This window comes from Ixodes scapularis, unplaced genomic scaffold (genome assembly GCF_016920785.2).
Source record: "Ixodes scapularis isolate PalLabHiFi unplaced genomic scaffold, ASM1692078v2 PGA_scaffold7__128_contigs__length_106722199, whole genome shotgun sequence".
NCBI lineage: Eukaryota > Metazoa > Arthropoda > Arachnida > Ixodida > Ixodidae > Ixodes > Ixodes scapularis.
Window position 1 is genome coordinate 90,101,399 of NW_024609882.1, and position 14,758 is coordinate 90,116,156.

Consider the following 14,758-nt stretch of genomic DNA (forward strand, 5'->3'; position numbering starts at 1 on the left):
AAATAACACAGCATATCCAAAAATTCATCGAGTCTCATCAATCGAGGAACATATATTGTACGTACCCCACGGTGCCGCGTTATCCGAACAGGATTTGAGAAAGGTCTCAAATAACACAGCATATCCAATATACCGCGTCGACGATAGTCACTTCACGACAATCGGACGGAGTCCGGCGTGTTTTGGGGAACATGTAGAAGAGAGCAGCTTTTTTGCGCAGCTACAAAGCAAATAAACGAACGAGTCTATTCTGTCCCCACACCCCGGACCCGACCCTATCAGCTATTTTTTGCGAAGACCCGGAACACAGCCGGGAAGGGTTTTTGGAGATTCTCTCGACGGAAATAATCCTCCAAGAACTTGGAACTGCCTGCGTTGCGAGCTGCTTGACGTTCGCTCTTTTTGTTCATTTCCTGCGAAGGCCGAGCAGCCTACGAGCCATTCTCTAGGGAGCCTTCATGTGCGAAGCGCACATGAAGGCACCCTAGTGTTTCCTGGTTCTCACAGTGGAAGATAACATACAAAGGGTAAGCATCCTAAACAGGCGAATAAAGTAAAAACTTCCAAGAAAAGCCGGTGAACTCCGAATGCAAAATGCAGGTGGGGAGTCATGCTGACTGGATTTCGACAGCTCAGGCGGGTGCCAGAAATTTCTGGCTGATAGGGGTCGCTCGATTCGCAGAATGGCGGCGGCCAGAGCGCTCTTTTTGCAAAGGTCTATACTTATGGTATCGCTTGGTTGGGTTCATCAAATCATAGAGCATACCAGGTGTAAAATTGGAGGGTACAAAGTCAAGTGTTGCGCTGTGATTCATTTTTTATCCATTTTTTTTAGTACCCATCGTAAATGGAGCCTACACCAACCGGAGCCTTGCTTCCAAAAAGCTGTTTCTTTTGTGCCCTATCCTTTCTTATTACGAAGGTAATAGGGAACATGCTCCAGTATCAAGGTGGAACCCTCAATAACTATCAAAGACAAACTTATTCAGCGATGTATTCAATTTTTCATTTTCAAACAATATTTTATGTTGCTAACAAACGTTTGCATCTGCTCCAAAAGTGTCGGTGGCTGCTGCAACCCAATACGGAACACGCTACGAAAGGTCAAATGCCGCTTCCATCACGGGGCCCGTGTATGACGCCCTCGACGAATGGATGGATGGATGAACGTGGCTGAACCCTTTTAATCGGGAGGCAGCTAGCGCCATCTTGCCAAATCTATTATTTCGACGGTTAACTAATACGATTAGAGAAAAGAAAAACAGTGAGGTTGAGCCTTTGAAAAGTATATCTCTAAATTGAAAAGTAATGAAGCGGAGTAAAGAACCTCGCTTGGCTTCTAGGCACGGACATTGGTTTACCATTCGCCACTACTGAAAGTTACAGTCCATGCGACGGCAGGGCCTTTTCACAAGGTAATGTCCACGCCTCACGGACAAAAAGCAGAGCAAACTCGCCAACTGATCGGTGACGCGCGCAAACGAAGTGCAAGCAGTGTCAAAACGCGCGAGCACCAAACAACGGAGCGTGCCAACGGCGCCGCCCAACAGAGGCTCCAGGAGAGCAGGTGCAGTGCAGGGATGAGCTGCCAAGACAGAGATTAGGGAGCTTGTGTGGCCGTTCGTGACCTCACCTTTGGCCACAAGGTGCGCGTTGGTGTCGGCCGTTCAGAACGTTTGAAAAGTTTCACGTACGCAGTGCGCTTTGACTAGAAAATGATGCGGATTCATATCGTAGAGAAATTTGCACCAGCCTCCGTAGTATCACTGAGATTCAGTTGTATTTCAGTAAAACAAACTTACGAGCAAAAAGACGACATTGTTTTTTTTCTTGCTGACGAATTTGTTTCACTAAAAGAAATGAACGCAGGCGCCCACAATGTCATTTCTGGTTTCGACAAATTAGGCTTAAGTGGATGTCTCCTCATAGATAAATTTAGTCTTTTCCTTTCATCTTTCGCTTCGAGTAACGTCACATTCACAAAATCTTGTATCCTAACCCCACTGCTAGCATCAAATCTCGGTGGAGCTTCAGCTTTCCACAATGTATAGTTTATTTGTGCAGCTCAAGGAAGCAGGCTTAATCTTCTCGATTGAAACTGCTACAGTCGTATGTCGTTAATTCAAACCCTGTCGATTGGAACCATCATGCAGGTTCCATCCTATGCATTTCTATGGGAGAAAACTCCCAGTAATTCAAACTTTGCTTTATTCGAACAAATTTCGAGCCCTTCTTGAGTTTGAATTAACGAGATTCGACTGTAGCTAAGTTTCATCTAACTTTAAAAAAAAAAGTGCTAAGAGGAGATGTCAAGTGCATACTCAGCCCAGCCTTACCTTTTCCCTCTTTTCGGCTGGAGAAACGAACGCCTTTCTTCCCTTTCCAGTCTCCAGAGGGCAACGACGTGACGCTGGTTGCCCAGCTGTCCATGGACCGGCTCCAGATGGTGGAAGCGCTCTGCAAACACTGGGAGGGTGGGTGCCCACTTCTCTCTTTGCACGCGCTCCACTGCAACTTGTCTCTCGCGGGCTCAGGCTGCCAGTGCTACCGCAGGGTGCACAATGTTCAGGTGCAGCTGTCTGAACAAGCGGACGTTTTAGTGTAGCAGAATGGTTGCCTGGTTGCTCCGCTTTCTCAAAAAGGTTTTTGAATCTTCCGGTGACCGGTAACGCCAGGGTCGAGACTTCCAACGTCTCGGCACGCCTGCTTCTGCGACGTCACTTGGGAGCCGCCTCGGTGGCTCCGAGACGAGAGCGCCGGCCTACGGATCCCCATGTGGCGGGTTTGAATCCCAGCCGAGGTGCCCGCAATCTGACGGAGGCTTATTGCGGAGGAGGCGCCGTGTAACCGAGCTTTCGGTTGCACATCAAAAGATCCCCAGGTGGTCCAAATTAATCCTCAGTCCTCCGCTGGGGCGTGCCAGATGCCCGTCGTTGGGTTGGCTCGTAAAACCCCCAAATTTGACTTTCGACGTCACCTGGGGACCACTTTTGATGCGCGGATGGGACGGGACACTAAATGCGCTGGTCGGGGAAGCATTGCAGGCACTGTGGTTTATGCCGCAGCCCGTCTCTCGCTTGCTCGGACTGCCTAGGCTATGGCAGGCTGCAGACTGTCTAGGTGAAACTGTCCAAATGAGTGGAACATAGAAGTGTAGTAGAATGTCTGTTTGGTTGCCCCGCATCTTCAAAGTGGTTTTTGTTTATTTGGATCTCCCAAAGTGAGCTGCTTCGTCCCTCGAAGTTCCCTTTCTAGAGCCGTAAATGTGACACTTGTAAAGCAGCCTAAGTGGAGAGTTTTTTTTAACCTAAACTGTAACTATAAATTACATTTGCAGTTGCTTTCTCACGAATGCTTATGGCCGAGTCCTTCCATGCCATAGGAGACGCGGAAATTTCTTTATGTTTAGCATATGCACGAAAAAATTTGTTTAAATAAAGACACCTCTAAACCTCCCCCCCCCCCACAAAAAAAATGTATTAAAAAATAAATTTTATTTTTGTCGATATCATGTTCTAAATTTCTGAAATTAGTGCAAAACCTAATGTAGTTTAGAAAAAACATAGTTAGAGAGGTACTACCTACGTACCACACAAGTGTCTGTGGGTCCCTAATACCTACTTTGCACTACGATACAAACATTAGAGCCCATTATTCTGAGTTGGAAAGGTGCTCTAAAAAAAGAAGCAACCTCATGATTTTTTTATTTCTTTTACTCAACGTTGATTCAGGTGTTAACTACTAGAATGCTTTTTTCCTTTGTTTTGTTGAACCTGTCAAAATATTCATATTTTCAAATAGTAGGTTAAAATACACTATTTTGTATTTGCTTTGAGTTGAACTGCGATATTCATACTTTTCTAGGTGTTACCGTATTTACTTGAATATGAGTAACAAAAATATATGCCTTTATATTAAACTCGCCAGAAATAAAAACAAATATAGGTTGACCTTTTTTCTTTTTTTTTAAACGGAGGAAAGTTTGGGCGAAGGAAAGTGACAAACCTTTATGTACAGCAATCTCGGCTAAATCACAGTGCGATGCCAAAAACCTCATCATCGTCACAACTTCCAGAATTGTCATCCTCGTCAGAAGCTTCATCAGCTTTGTCGACAATCTCGCAAACTCTCAACAGTACCTCGCTGACATCGTTGCAAAATGGCGACAACAACATATAAAAGAAGGTGGAGACGGGCGAAGCAACGAAAGACCATGTACAAAGACGCCAGCAATGCCGCGGTGAGCAGCAGGGACCGAAAGTAACCTCCATATTTGTTTTGCTGCACATCTGCGAGGAGGAGGGGAGGGGGCAAGGTGCATCGCATGCGCAATCGGCGCCGGCCGGCGCACTGCAAACATACGTGTAATTTGACTCCCGATGAATGCGCGCCAGCGGCAGGCAGCCACAAGGGCCGTCGGCTGCTGCTGTTTTGGTCGTTGCCATGCACCAAAAGCTTTCCGAAACAAGAAGCGTGGCGTGGCATTACGGAAACTCCAGCTCCGGGGCTCTATAGCTCCACGCGCTCAGTGGGGTCGCGAAATTTGGACACGAATGTAGGTCGAAATTTTCTAGTCACAATTATCGGTTGGCTTTCAATTTTTTATATTTTTGGAAAAAAAAAAGGTAGAACTATAATCAAATATATACGGTAATTGCAGTGAGTTAGCTTGCACAGGCGCTCGGTGAGAAGTGCGTCAGTGGGGCCAACCCGTCGCGATGATGCGCAAGTAGGTGTTAGGAGGCAGTGTCTTCACAACCCATGCTCATCGTTTGTGCTGGATTTTTTTGGTTCTTTTTTTTTTCGGCGTCTAATTTTAAATTGGAAAAAGAATATAGTAAGTGCACATAGCAAGCAGACTTACAAATTTCTCTGATTAGGATAGCTGTGACACCGTTATAATTTCTATGCCACAGTTCCTAAATATAGCTAAATTAAATTTCACTGGGCTTAGAAGGGAAGAAGTGCAAGGTTGGGAACAACCTTCGTGAGTTCACCTGAATTTTCGTTTAAGCACGCTGCATGGTAGTGAACTGTTATTTGATATTCAATAGACCAATGTGGCCAGCCAGTTTAGGTACGCCACCATTGCCGCGATGCATCGAGGCAACTTTATTTTTTCTGCACGTGCGACAACCTGGCTCTGTGATGGCAAAGCACGAAACGGCACAAACAGTCTTGGGCTCTGCCGATTTCCTCCTGTGAGTTGTGGCTGCGTCACGCATGCGCCAAACGCCTGGCAACATCAGTCTATTCGAAAATATTCGGCCAGAGCCACTATTCATTTGGAGCTCAAAATTCACTATTTGCATGTGACTATTTAAAACTATTAATGAATTGCTCATATTGAAATCTTAAAGCCTCGTTTAGTCTTCTTTTAATTAAATGGCCAAATTCCCCAGTTTATGCGGAAAGGTGCTTTTCGCTAGAGTTTCACAGATTTCCTAAAACAAGATTGATGCAAAAATGTAACGCTAAGCTGGCTAGAGTATAACGCAAAAGTGTAACACACTCAATTTGGCAGGAAAATTGAATTGGTGTACAATTGTACGCAAGTTTCTTCACTCAATTTTGTGGTACACAAGTCTGTCAAATTGAGAGTCTTTGACTCTCGAGCTCAAAAAAGCCTTCAAGTGACCAAAAGTACTTTTTTAATTTCCCGAATAAAGTCCGTTTTAAGAAAAAAGCTCTTCTCCCTAAACGCAGAGAAATAGTGGGACTAATTTTGAGTATTGCGGCATGCTTCCATTTGGTACCTATATTTCGGTTTGACACAACAAAGTAGAAGCTCGTTTGGATTTTGCTTTTCACTCAAAACGAGTTTCTACCTTGGCATGTCATAGCGAAATAGGTAGCGAATGTAAGCATGCCGCAATAATCAAAATTAGTCTTGCAATTTGTTTGCTTTTTGGGGAAAAGAGTTTTTTGTAGCACTGATTGGATCCAGAAACGTAAAAATGCATTTTTTGCGAGCTCAGTGTTTCGGAGTGATTCACTCTTCTCTGTCCAGTCGACGTGTGCTGGAACATCAGGATCACTGCTAATTCAGAATGTATCTTGCAACCTCAATATTCTGCTAAAACTTTTTTTTTTTTGGGGGGGGGGGGGGGATTCATTTTATCACATGTGCTTAATGCAAGCACGTAAAGAGAGCTCCGGCTAATTTTTTAGCTACTCTAGCTCGAGACATTTTCGGAATACCCATGCCAGTTATTCGCGCGCTGTTTACTATCTCTACATTCAAAACCGCTATTGAGAGCATGGCAAATGAAGGTGATTCCAAAGCCAACATTGAAGTTTTCTAATGTGTTCCAGTGGGGTGATGTTACATGTTGTATATAACTTGCAAGTTGAGCAGGTACTCTAAAAACAAGCTATTTTGTGCATGGCTTTTTTTTCCATTTCTCTTGCACTAGCTTGCGATGTTGCTATCTTTTTTTCCTGCGAGCATTAAGCTTCGTATTCATCATTCCTCTTTCCAATTGAATCTGAACTACAGTGTAGACCGCATATAACGTATGTCGCGGGAGTCGCGAAAATTCGCACTATAAGCGGTACCGCGCTATAACCAAAACATCAATTTTTCAGCCCAAAATACATGCCATGAGACAACTTACCTTCGTAAAAGAATTTATTTTATGTTAGATGAAAAATAAAGCTTAGTTTGAGGAAAGTCTTTATTTCACCAGACTAGTACACTTCTGTCTCAAGTGTGTCACACATTTTGAAAGAAATGAGCGGCCTTTGCCTGGCGCAGCCTTTTAACGGCGTCGCGGGTAGCGGACAGACGTTGCGAGCGGTCAGGATTGCTAACCCTAATCACTTTTCTCCGGAGATGAAAACGCGTGAAAATTCGCATCCTTCATACGGTACGCGCCAGTAATACCTCGAACTTGAGCACAGGCATGAAATGCGCCAAATAAGAAATCCGGGCGATGTTCGAGGACACAAATGCTTAGAAATCACCGCTGTAGTCGAAGTAAACAAACACGACGGCACGGGCGTTTCTGCCGTTTTGAGAGCGCCGCCACGACATCGCCGCACGAGTAGGTGGATCTTCCCTTTTAGTACGTGCTGGGTTAAAAACACGACACACAACGAAAATTCACAGTCAAGGATAGCGCTTTTACGCAGAACGATGAGAAGAACGCCGTCTACGATGACGATCAGAACCGACGCCATGTTTGCGGATAAAAGTGATACAAGCAGCCGGCCCGCGACCGGCATGCGACGCTCGCGAACACTTCTCCTCGATCTGCGATTGGTCTGTCGGCGCGGTTGTTTGTTTCTTTGTTTCCACGCAGCGGAGGGGCGGAGAGACGCACGCACGTGAACGACACGTGCGTGCGTCCCTACTGAAGCCTTTCTCTTCGCTTCTCCCCACTTCTTCGAGCAACATCCTTGCCCCGCGCCATCAGCGCCGTTATCTAGTGTCGCAGGGAAGCTTGCTCGCTGCTCCGGTCGGCGGCGCGGTCGGCGGGCTGTGCCAAAAACTGCACTATAACCGGTATTTCCCTTCGCGCGCCTGCATTTTAAGCGGTATGTAAATACATGGAGTTCTATGGGAGGCGAACCGGTGGTTTAAAAAAACCGCGTTATACCCGGTCCTGCACTATAAGCGGTTACGTTGTAAGTGCATGGTCTATACTGTACTGCACTTCTGTGTGGGGTACAACTAAAAAAAACAGTACCATGCTCCTATTTTCACGAAAGAGCTATTCAGTGTGTTAATAATGCGCTGTGTCTGCACTTCACAAGTGAGCAATTTTGGCATTGTAGAATAATTGGCATACAGCTTCTTTTGTCTTTTACACTGTCGAGACCAGTTATAAAGAAGTCAGTTTATTCGCCTCGAGATAGAACCGTGTCGCCACTGTGCGCCCGAAATCGGAAAGATGCGAAAGCGGGGATGCTGTTGTGCGTCATCTGCTACGGGCGCACGTTCAGAAGCATGTATATTATCGACGCAAGCCTGTTTCCGGCTGAGCTGAACCCTCCTCATTAAATGCTTGCTGTTATTGTTGTCGTTTCTCCCTACTAAAGGTTGTGTTGTATCGTTTCACATGCTTGGAAATTCAGCAAAAAAGCGATTATTATTAAAGGGGCCCTGCAACAACTTTTTGACTGATTTTTAATTTGCACAGATCCTGAGCGCACTGAACGTAGAAACTTAATGAAACTTTTCTTTTCTCAAATTTCAATTTAGTTTAAAAGTTATAGGCAAATTAGAATTACAAAAACAAGCAAAAAGTAACCTCCTTCATGACGTATTAGGTCCTGGCTTGAGCGGCAGTGAACTAGAGGAGGGATAGTGAGCTCATCGAGCGCTCACGGCTGCCGCACTCCGTGTCGACGGCTCGAGAGGGCGCCACTAAAGCACGTGTGGGATAGGCTGTATGAAGCGGGCGGTCAGGGCGGCTCTCATTGCATTTGCTGCACGATTAAATACTAATTCGGCATAAGACTTCATTGGCCACAAACGACAGCAAACACGGGGTAAATATCAGTCTAGAACGGGAGCCACTTCGCGCTGCCATACCGCCAAATGGCAAAATCGCCAGCAAAGCCGGCGCCGAAAGCCTTCGGAACGCTCGGAACCGGTCGGATCCTCGACCGCAGCGTCGCCGCGTACATCCGGGTCCTTTCTACGCACGCCGTTCGTCGGCGCATCATCACACTAGCCCTTTCTAATATGCGCCGTTTTTTCCGCCGCTTGGTGGTGGGTATGTCGACGAGTCAATTCTTGTTTCCGTACTTTATAAACTGCATTTGTTTCTTTTCTGATCTCATATACCGAACAAAAACTACTTTCATACATAATTGAAACAGTTCGCGACGCTTATATTTTGTATCTCGACTAAAAAAAAAGATTTTAGAGGTTCTGACCAGTAGTAAGCCCAGGACCAAAGACGTCAGATATTGCGCGCTTTCGCTTACGCGGGTCGCCCTCGTCGGTGGAGGAGGTTTCCGCGTCGTCCGGATAAAATATGACGCACTGATATTTAGTCACTCTCTCCGTGCCCGCTGGCTTGCCCGAACCCCAAGAGACCTGGAAACCGCATAAAAGGTAGACGCCTAAATATGATTGCAGGGCCCCTTTAAGTCGGATGCTTTCATAATCTTAGCGTTGTGGTTTTTATACAATCACTGGTCCCACATATTTTTGTTATCTTGCACAAATCACAACTTTCATAAAACATTGAATGTTGTTTGGAGCTGTTGCTTGATTAAAAAATTAATCCAACTGATCGTTCCCTTTTAATAGACTAATCAATTGACAAATCCGTTTGTTGATTTTTCAACAGTCATATTGCATAAAAGATGTTAGAAGTACACTTTTTTTACTATTTTATTATGTCATAAATGGCATATTGCATTTCCATTTTAAACTTAACGTTGTGACGCCTACAGAAATATGAACACGGGAAGCCTTTTAAGGTAAAGTAATTTGTAAGTTATTATTTAAACGGTATAATCACCCTCGATGACAATCACAAGCATGCTGAAGGGGTTTTGAAACAAGTGAAACAAACTATTCTAATAAATCTGCCGCGAGGGGAACAAACAGGTGTAACCGAGCAACGCAGTAGCACGCGTGTTATTAGTTTCTTTTCTCTGTAGTGTGGGTTCACCAGCTTCAATTTTGTCAGTGAGGGGCGCGGATGTGGAAAAGCTAATATTATAAATTTATCGCAAAATAATCTTCTATTCAAACATAGTAGACTCTGCCATTCCAACAAATGACCCGCACCACGACACAGGACTCTTACTGACGAGGGCTGGTGACCCCCAGAAGACTCCAATCGCCCTCCGCCCTCACCTGACGCATATCGGGGCTGGACACTTCATAGACTAACCTTATTATTTGAGTGATGCTTAAATTGCGATATATAGTATATTCTTTTTTTATCGTTTAATTTGAAACTTGTGCAGCTGTTAATCCTCGTCGCGGCACGTGCAAACCGTCCTGCGACTGATGTGTTTGGGAAAACGGGGTTATAGAACGTCGCGGGCGTGGAAGTTTGATACGGACCAACAAGGTCCCCATACCTTTAGTTGAGAAATTCGGGGGAGTGTTTTAACCATTTGAAATAAGGAATATTTTTAAGTACCCGAGTTTGACGTAATCGGGCTTGAGTTTATGAACGTATCGGAACGAAAAGATTCTTTGGCGAGTTTGCTGTCCCTTGGATGATTTTGTTTTGCCTCCATGACAGGTCCCATCAGCCTGGCACTGTACATGTCGGATTCTGAAGTGCAGCAGTTCCTGAGCTACACCCTGAGCTCGGAGATCCTGCAGAGCCGCAAGAACGTCGGCTACCACATCGTCTACAAGGACGGGGTGAGGGGCGCTTCTCTGTTTTGCAGAACGTCTTTCAACTTCCGGCAAGCCACGTTTCGCCACGTCGATGCATCCGCTATGGTCCCGATTTAGTTTGCACGCATATAATTAACTGTTGGCATCCTTCTTTGTGTCGGTGAAATGCGCGAGCGGAACGTGTGGCTCCGTCGACCGAAGAACCCAGTGAGTGGGACCGGAGGTACATTTTGGCCGGATAAACGTGTACTTGCTCCACTTTTTTTCCTTTCCGAGCTGTCCCGGCGACATCTGGTGTCGCCGACATGTCGACTTCTCGATTGCCGGTTCGTCTCAGGGGTGGTGCAATGATTTTTGGAGTTTGACTAATCAATTAGGGAAATTTTTCTTTATTTCCTATGAAATAAAACTAACATTTTTTTTCCCGCGTGCTAGTTTTTATTTGAGAAGAAAGTGAAACAAATTAAAGTTTGGAGTACCCCTCAACTCTCTCGCCATCTTTTAAGGGATGTCACGGGGATATTTTATTTAGGGGTGTGCGAATATGAAAGAGTAGTTATTGAATCGAATACTGAATTCAGTTAAGAAAAAAAAAAGCTGAATATCAAATCGAACATCAAATAGTGATTTTATTTGGAAGAATTTTTCATAGTGTGCTGCGAATGAGATTATTAAATGTGCAGAGAAGGCATCTGGTGCAGAATATGCATCCTGTATGGAACAAATGCTCAATAGTATTAAAGTTCTAATAAAAAAAGTAAAAGCCGTTTACAACTCCCTGTAACGGTGAATTGGAGCGCAGCTCTTGAGGAGGAGGAGGGAAAAAGTACTGAGAGGGGGGGGGGGTCACATGACCCCCCCCCCCCCCCCCCCCTTGTCCCCGGGGTCCTCCCCACGTGACCCCCCCCCCCCCCCCCCCCGCCCCCGCTCAAGCTGGAAACAAGCGCCTAAAAACTGCAATATAAAAAAAAAGGCTTGTTTATTTTGATAAACAAGGAAGACCAGCGGAGCTGCACAATGGAAAGTAATGGCCGGCTGCAAGTCGGCAAGCCAGAGTGGAAAGGCTGCCGCCATCTGTGAGCGACGGCGGCAACCAGATACGTGGCTTGCAGCCGTCACTCATAGATGGTGGTAGGTGTCCAGAATTTGGTGTCTTCGTTTCTTTGCGGGGGACACAATCCTGGGAAACAAGCCCTTAAAGGGGCGGTGCAACGATTTTATGATTAAAAGTATTTGCATGTCGTCATTTTTACGTTGTTTATCGTGTCCCGGAGGATAGAGAAAGCACCTCCTTCATTAAAAATGTTGCGGTTCCGCTGCATAATCGCAAACCAAAAGTCGGGCTTTTTCCACCACCTGCAGCCCCAAGTGGCAGCCGAAGGAACTACGGCGAAAAGATTACGTGACCTCGCTCGGCTCTAAGCTGCAGCCTAACGCCCGCTAGTGTCAGCAGAGAGAGGGAGAGGAAGCGTCCTCCAAGATAGCAAACGGGAACCTACACGGCACTCTGAATGACGTCACTAGGAGGGGGACCAGGTGTGACCCTGAAGGCTGGGAGTGAGTTGAGGGGTGCCCGAAATTCCAGTCTATTTTTCTTTACGCAGCAACTAGGACACGCAGGCGAAATCGGTTTTCGGTTCTTTACTTCAGAAGTGTCAGAGGGAAACTTCCAGAAATCTTTGACCGAAGTTCGAAAATTGTTGCACCCCCCCTTCAAGGGGGGACACTACCCAGAAAAAAACAATTTCTGCCAAAAGCGTGTATTTTGAATAATTACATATTTACATCCACCAACATCTTGAGAGTATTCCCAGAAATTTTCACTGGTTTACACTGCATAGTTATTTCCTTATAAATTATTTCCCGTCCACCGAAGCTAAAGAAAAGGCAGGGTTTCGAGCACTTTGAACGCATTTTTCTCCGTTCTACTTTTTGGTATAAAATCTATTTTAGTCTATCTATCGTTTGATAATGGCAATACAGGGAAGGCTCGTTCTTCACTTTTCCTGGAATTTTCTCGTCACTTCACGGATGTCTTTTATAAAAAGTGTTGACAAAGACACAGAAGACCAAAAAGTTGACCAATTTTGCAGAAGAGAAAATTGATAGAAATGACTTTTTATAAAAGGCTTTCCATAGCCGCACCTCCTAGGCATTCTGCTACATAACTGCAAATAAAAATCTTGAATATTGTGATAGTTTCTCGACGATAGATTAACTAAACAATGTAGGTCAGTTGCTGATAAAAGCTGCCGTAATTTCCTTCCCACTTAACCGACAGACGTGTAAATTTAATTAATTTTAAGCCGAGGGTTCAAAAGTTTACCCTCCCAGGGGGTGTGCCCCCTTAACAGCTCCGCTGTAAAACAAAAAGCAGCTGCTGATGGACGTTGGGCACCATAGATCCAATTTTAGGGCGCAAACATAATGCATCTCCCCTAAGCGTCACAAAAAACCCAAAGTTACAGCCACGCGTGCCTTGTTTTTCTCGTTAAAAGCACGACCTAACACCACGATACGTCCTTTTTTTTTTATATTTATATATCTCAGAAAAGGGGCACTTTGCGATATTTGGTCTCAATTTTAAGAGAGAAAAGGGGCATCCGGGATTTTATTTTATATAAATAAACGGATAGGTGATAAATCTCAGCAAACAGGCTTAAACAATATTATCTGAAGTAAAAAAGAAAACATGTGGTTAGGTGGCGCATGTCATCGTCGAACTGCCGCTATGCATCCATTCTTCCGGCCATCTATGCTGTTTTAGAGAGCCTGTGTCTGTTTCTTAGACTCAAAAGGTTAATATATTTTGCCATAGTCCCGTGTTTTACTCAGTACGATAGAAGGTGTTATCGGCCAAGCAATTGGAATTTAAAAAACATTATCTATCGAACACTACCGCGATATAAACAAGTTTGATTACATTGACAGAGACCTGCAAACACAGAATGTGTGATAGGCCTTTGTCAAGTGGTGTGTGATAGATGGTGTTACTAATCCCACAACACCTGAGTTTGTTGGTAAAAAATTGACTATGCAATGAAAAAAATAATAAAGAAATGTATATATACAAAGTTATATGTGAACAGTCATAAGTATAAATAAGTTTGTTGTTCACTTCTTAATGGGCTCATGGTTTAGGATGTTTGTGGATCAATCCTTGCTGTCGACCCATATGACCTTTAAAGGGCCCGCAGTTTTGTGAAAGCACAAAGAAAAAGTGACACTTTGAGGTAATTGAGGCATTCTACATCCACTGTGGTGGAAGAAACTGCATTAGCACTGCGTCAGTGGCCTTGTCCAATTAGGAGCTGGAATCCCTGAAACTGACAACGAAGGTCCGGCACGTGCCATAATGAGTACGTAGGCACAAGATGTGTGTGAATACGTGGAACAATGGACATTTTCTTCTTGTCTATCAGTAAAAATATGTGGTTGCGAGTCGATGCTCAGACCTCTCCGGATTGTTGCTTCCTTTTGTACCTTTTTGCGCCGTTTTATTTCATTATGTTTAATCGCTACCAGCTAGCCCAGCTCTTAACCTTTTTATAATCTGTAGTGTCTTTTTGATCACAACACTATGTTGAAGCTACCGCACCGTGATAAAGGCAAGTCTTGTTCAAATATGGGATCTTTGTGTCGCGATTTGTGGAACAGACCCATGAACGTTCTTTAGTTTTGAACATCGTAAAGAGGACTGTTCATTCTTTCAACTTTGCAGCATGACAGGTGACACGGACGACACTAAGAAAGAAATTTAGGTCCGGAGAAAAGGGGAAGGCTGAGAGTCGGATTATTGTTGCCTCCGAGTCCCGCCAGTGGACTCGGAGCCAACGATAATTCCCTTGCGAAAGAAGAGCAAATCGCTCACCTGGAAAGTCATCTTTGAGAACAGAAGCTCCACTGCTCTTCCTTCTTCACCAAGTTAAAAAAACTACAAGTTTTTTTTTGGAAGGTTTTTTACACATTCTGTGCTTACCAATCTTTGTCTGCATGATCAAGCTCATATAATTTTTGACGTAGAACTACAGTATGTCTTTCTCCGCGCTGGTAAGGCGGTGCAAAGCTAGGAGGTTGACGCCACGAAACTTGATCACGGAAGTGACATCACACAGATACCTAACACCGCCGAGAACCGCGCAGTGCGCACGCCCGCCCTTTCTTGTCTGCTCACTCACTCGTTTGCTCGCTTCCATGCGACGCGCCCCTGTCCGATTAAAACGGGGATAGACTCCGCTCTGGCAGCTGTGATTCAGCAACCTTCGCTCATCGCTCTGGACGGCGGCCGAGGTTGCATGCTCTGCGGCACGGGCAATTCACACGACTCTCGCGCGACTCGGCGAAGCGTTGACCCCCTCCCTCTCAGTTCTTGTGCCACCCAAAAATCGCCGGATCGTGGGAGAGTAGCGCCAAGCTCCCCGTACGGTTGCCAATTTGGCT

General features: G+C 45.1%; 1 protein-coding gene across 1 annotated transcript in view; it reads left to right on the forward strand.

The window, feature by feature from the left end:
* LOC8024924 (LARGE xylosyl- and glucuronyltransferase 1) overlaps window positions 1–14,758 on the forward strand; it is a 121,873-nt gene that overhangs the window by 79,000 nt on the left and 28,115 nt on the right. The window contains exons 12-13 of the mRNA XM_040211030.3: window positions 2,387–2,474; window positions 10,218–10,342. Coding sequence (XP_040066964.1) covers window positions 2,387–2,474; window positions 10,218–10,342 — 213 coding nt within the window. The remainder of the gene's footprint in view (window positions 1–2,386; window positions 2,475–10,217; window positions 10,343–14,758) is intronic.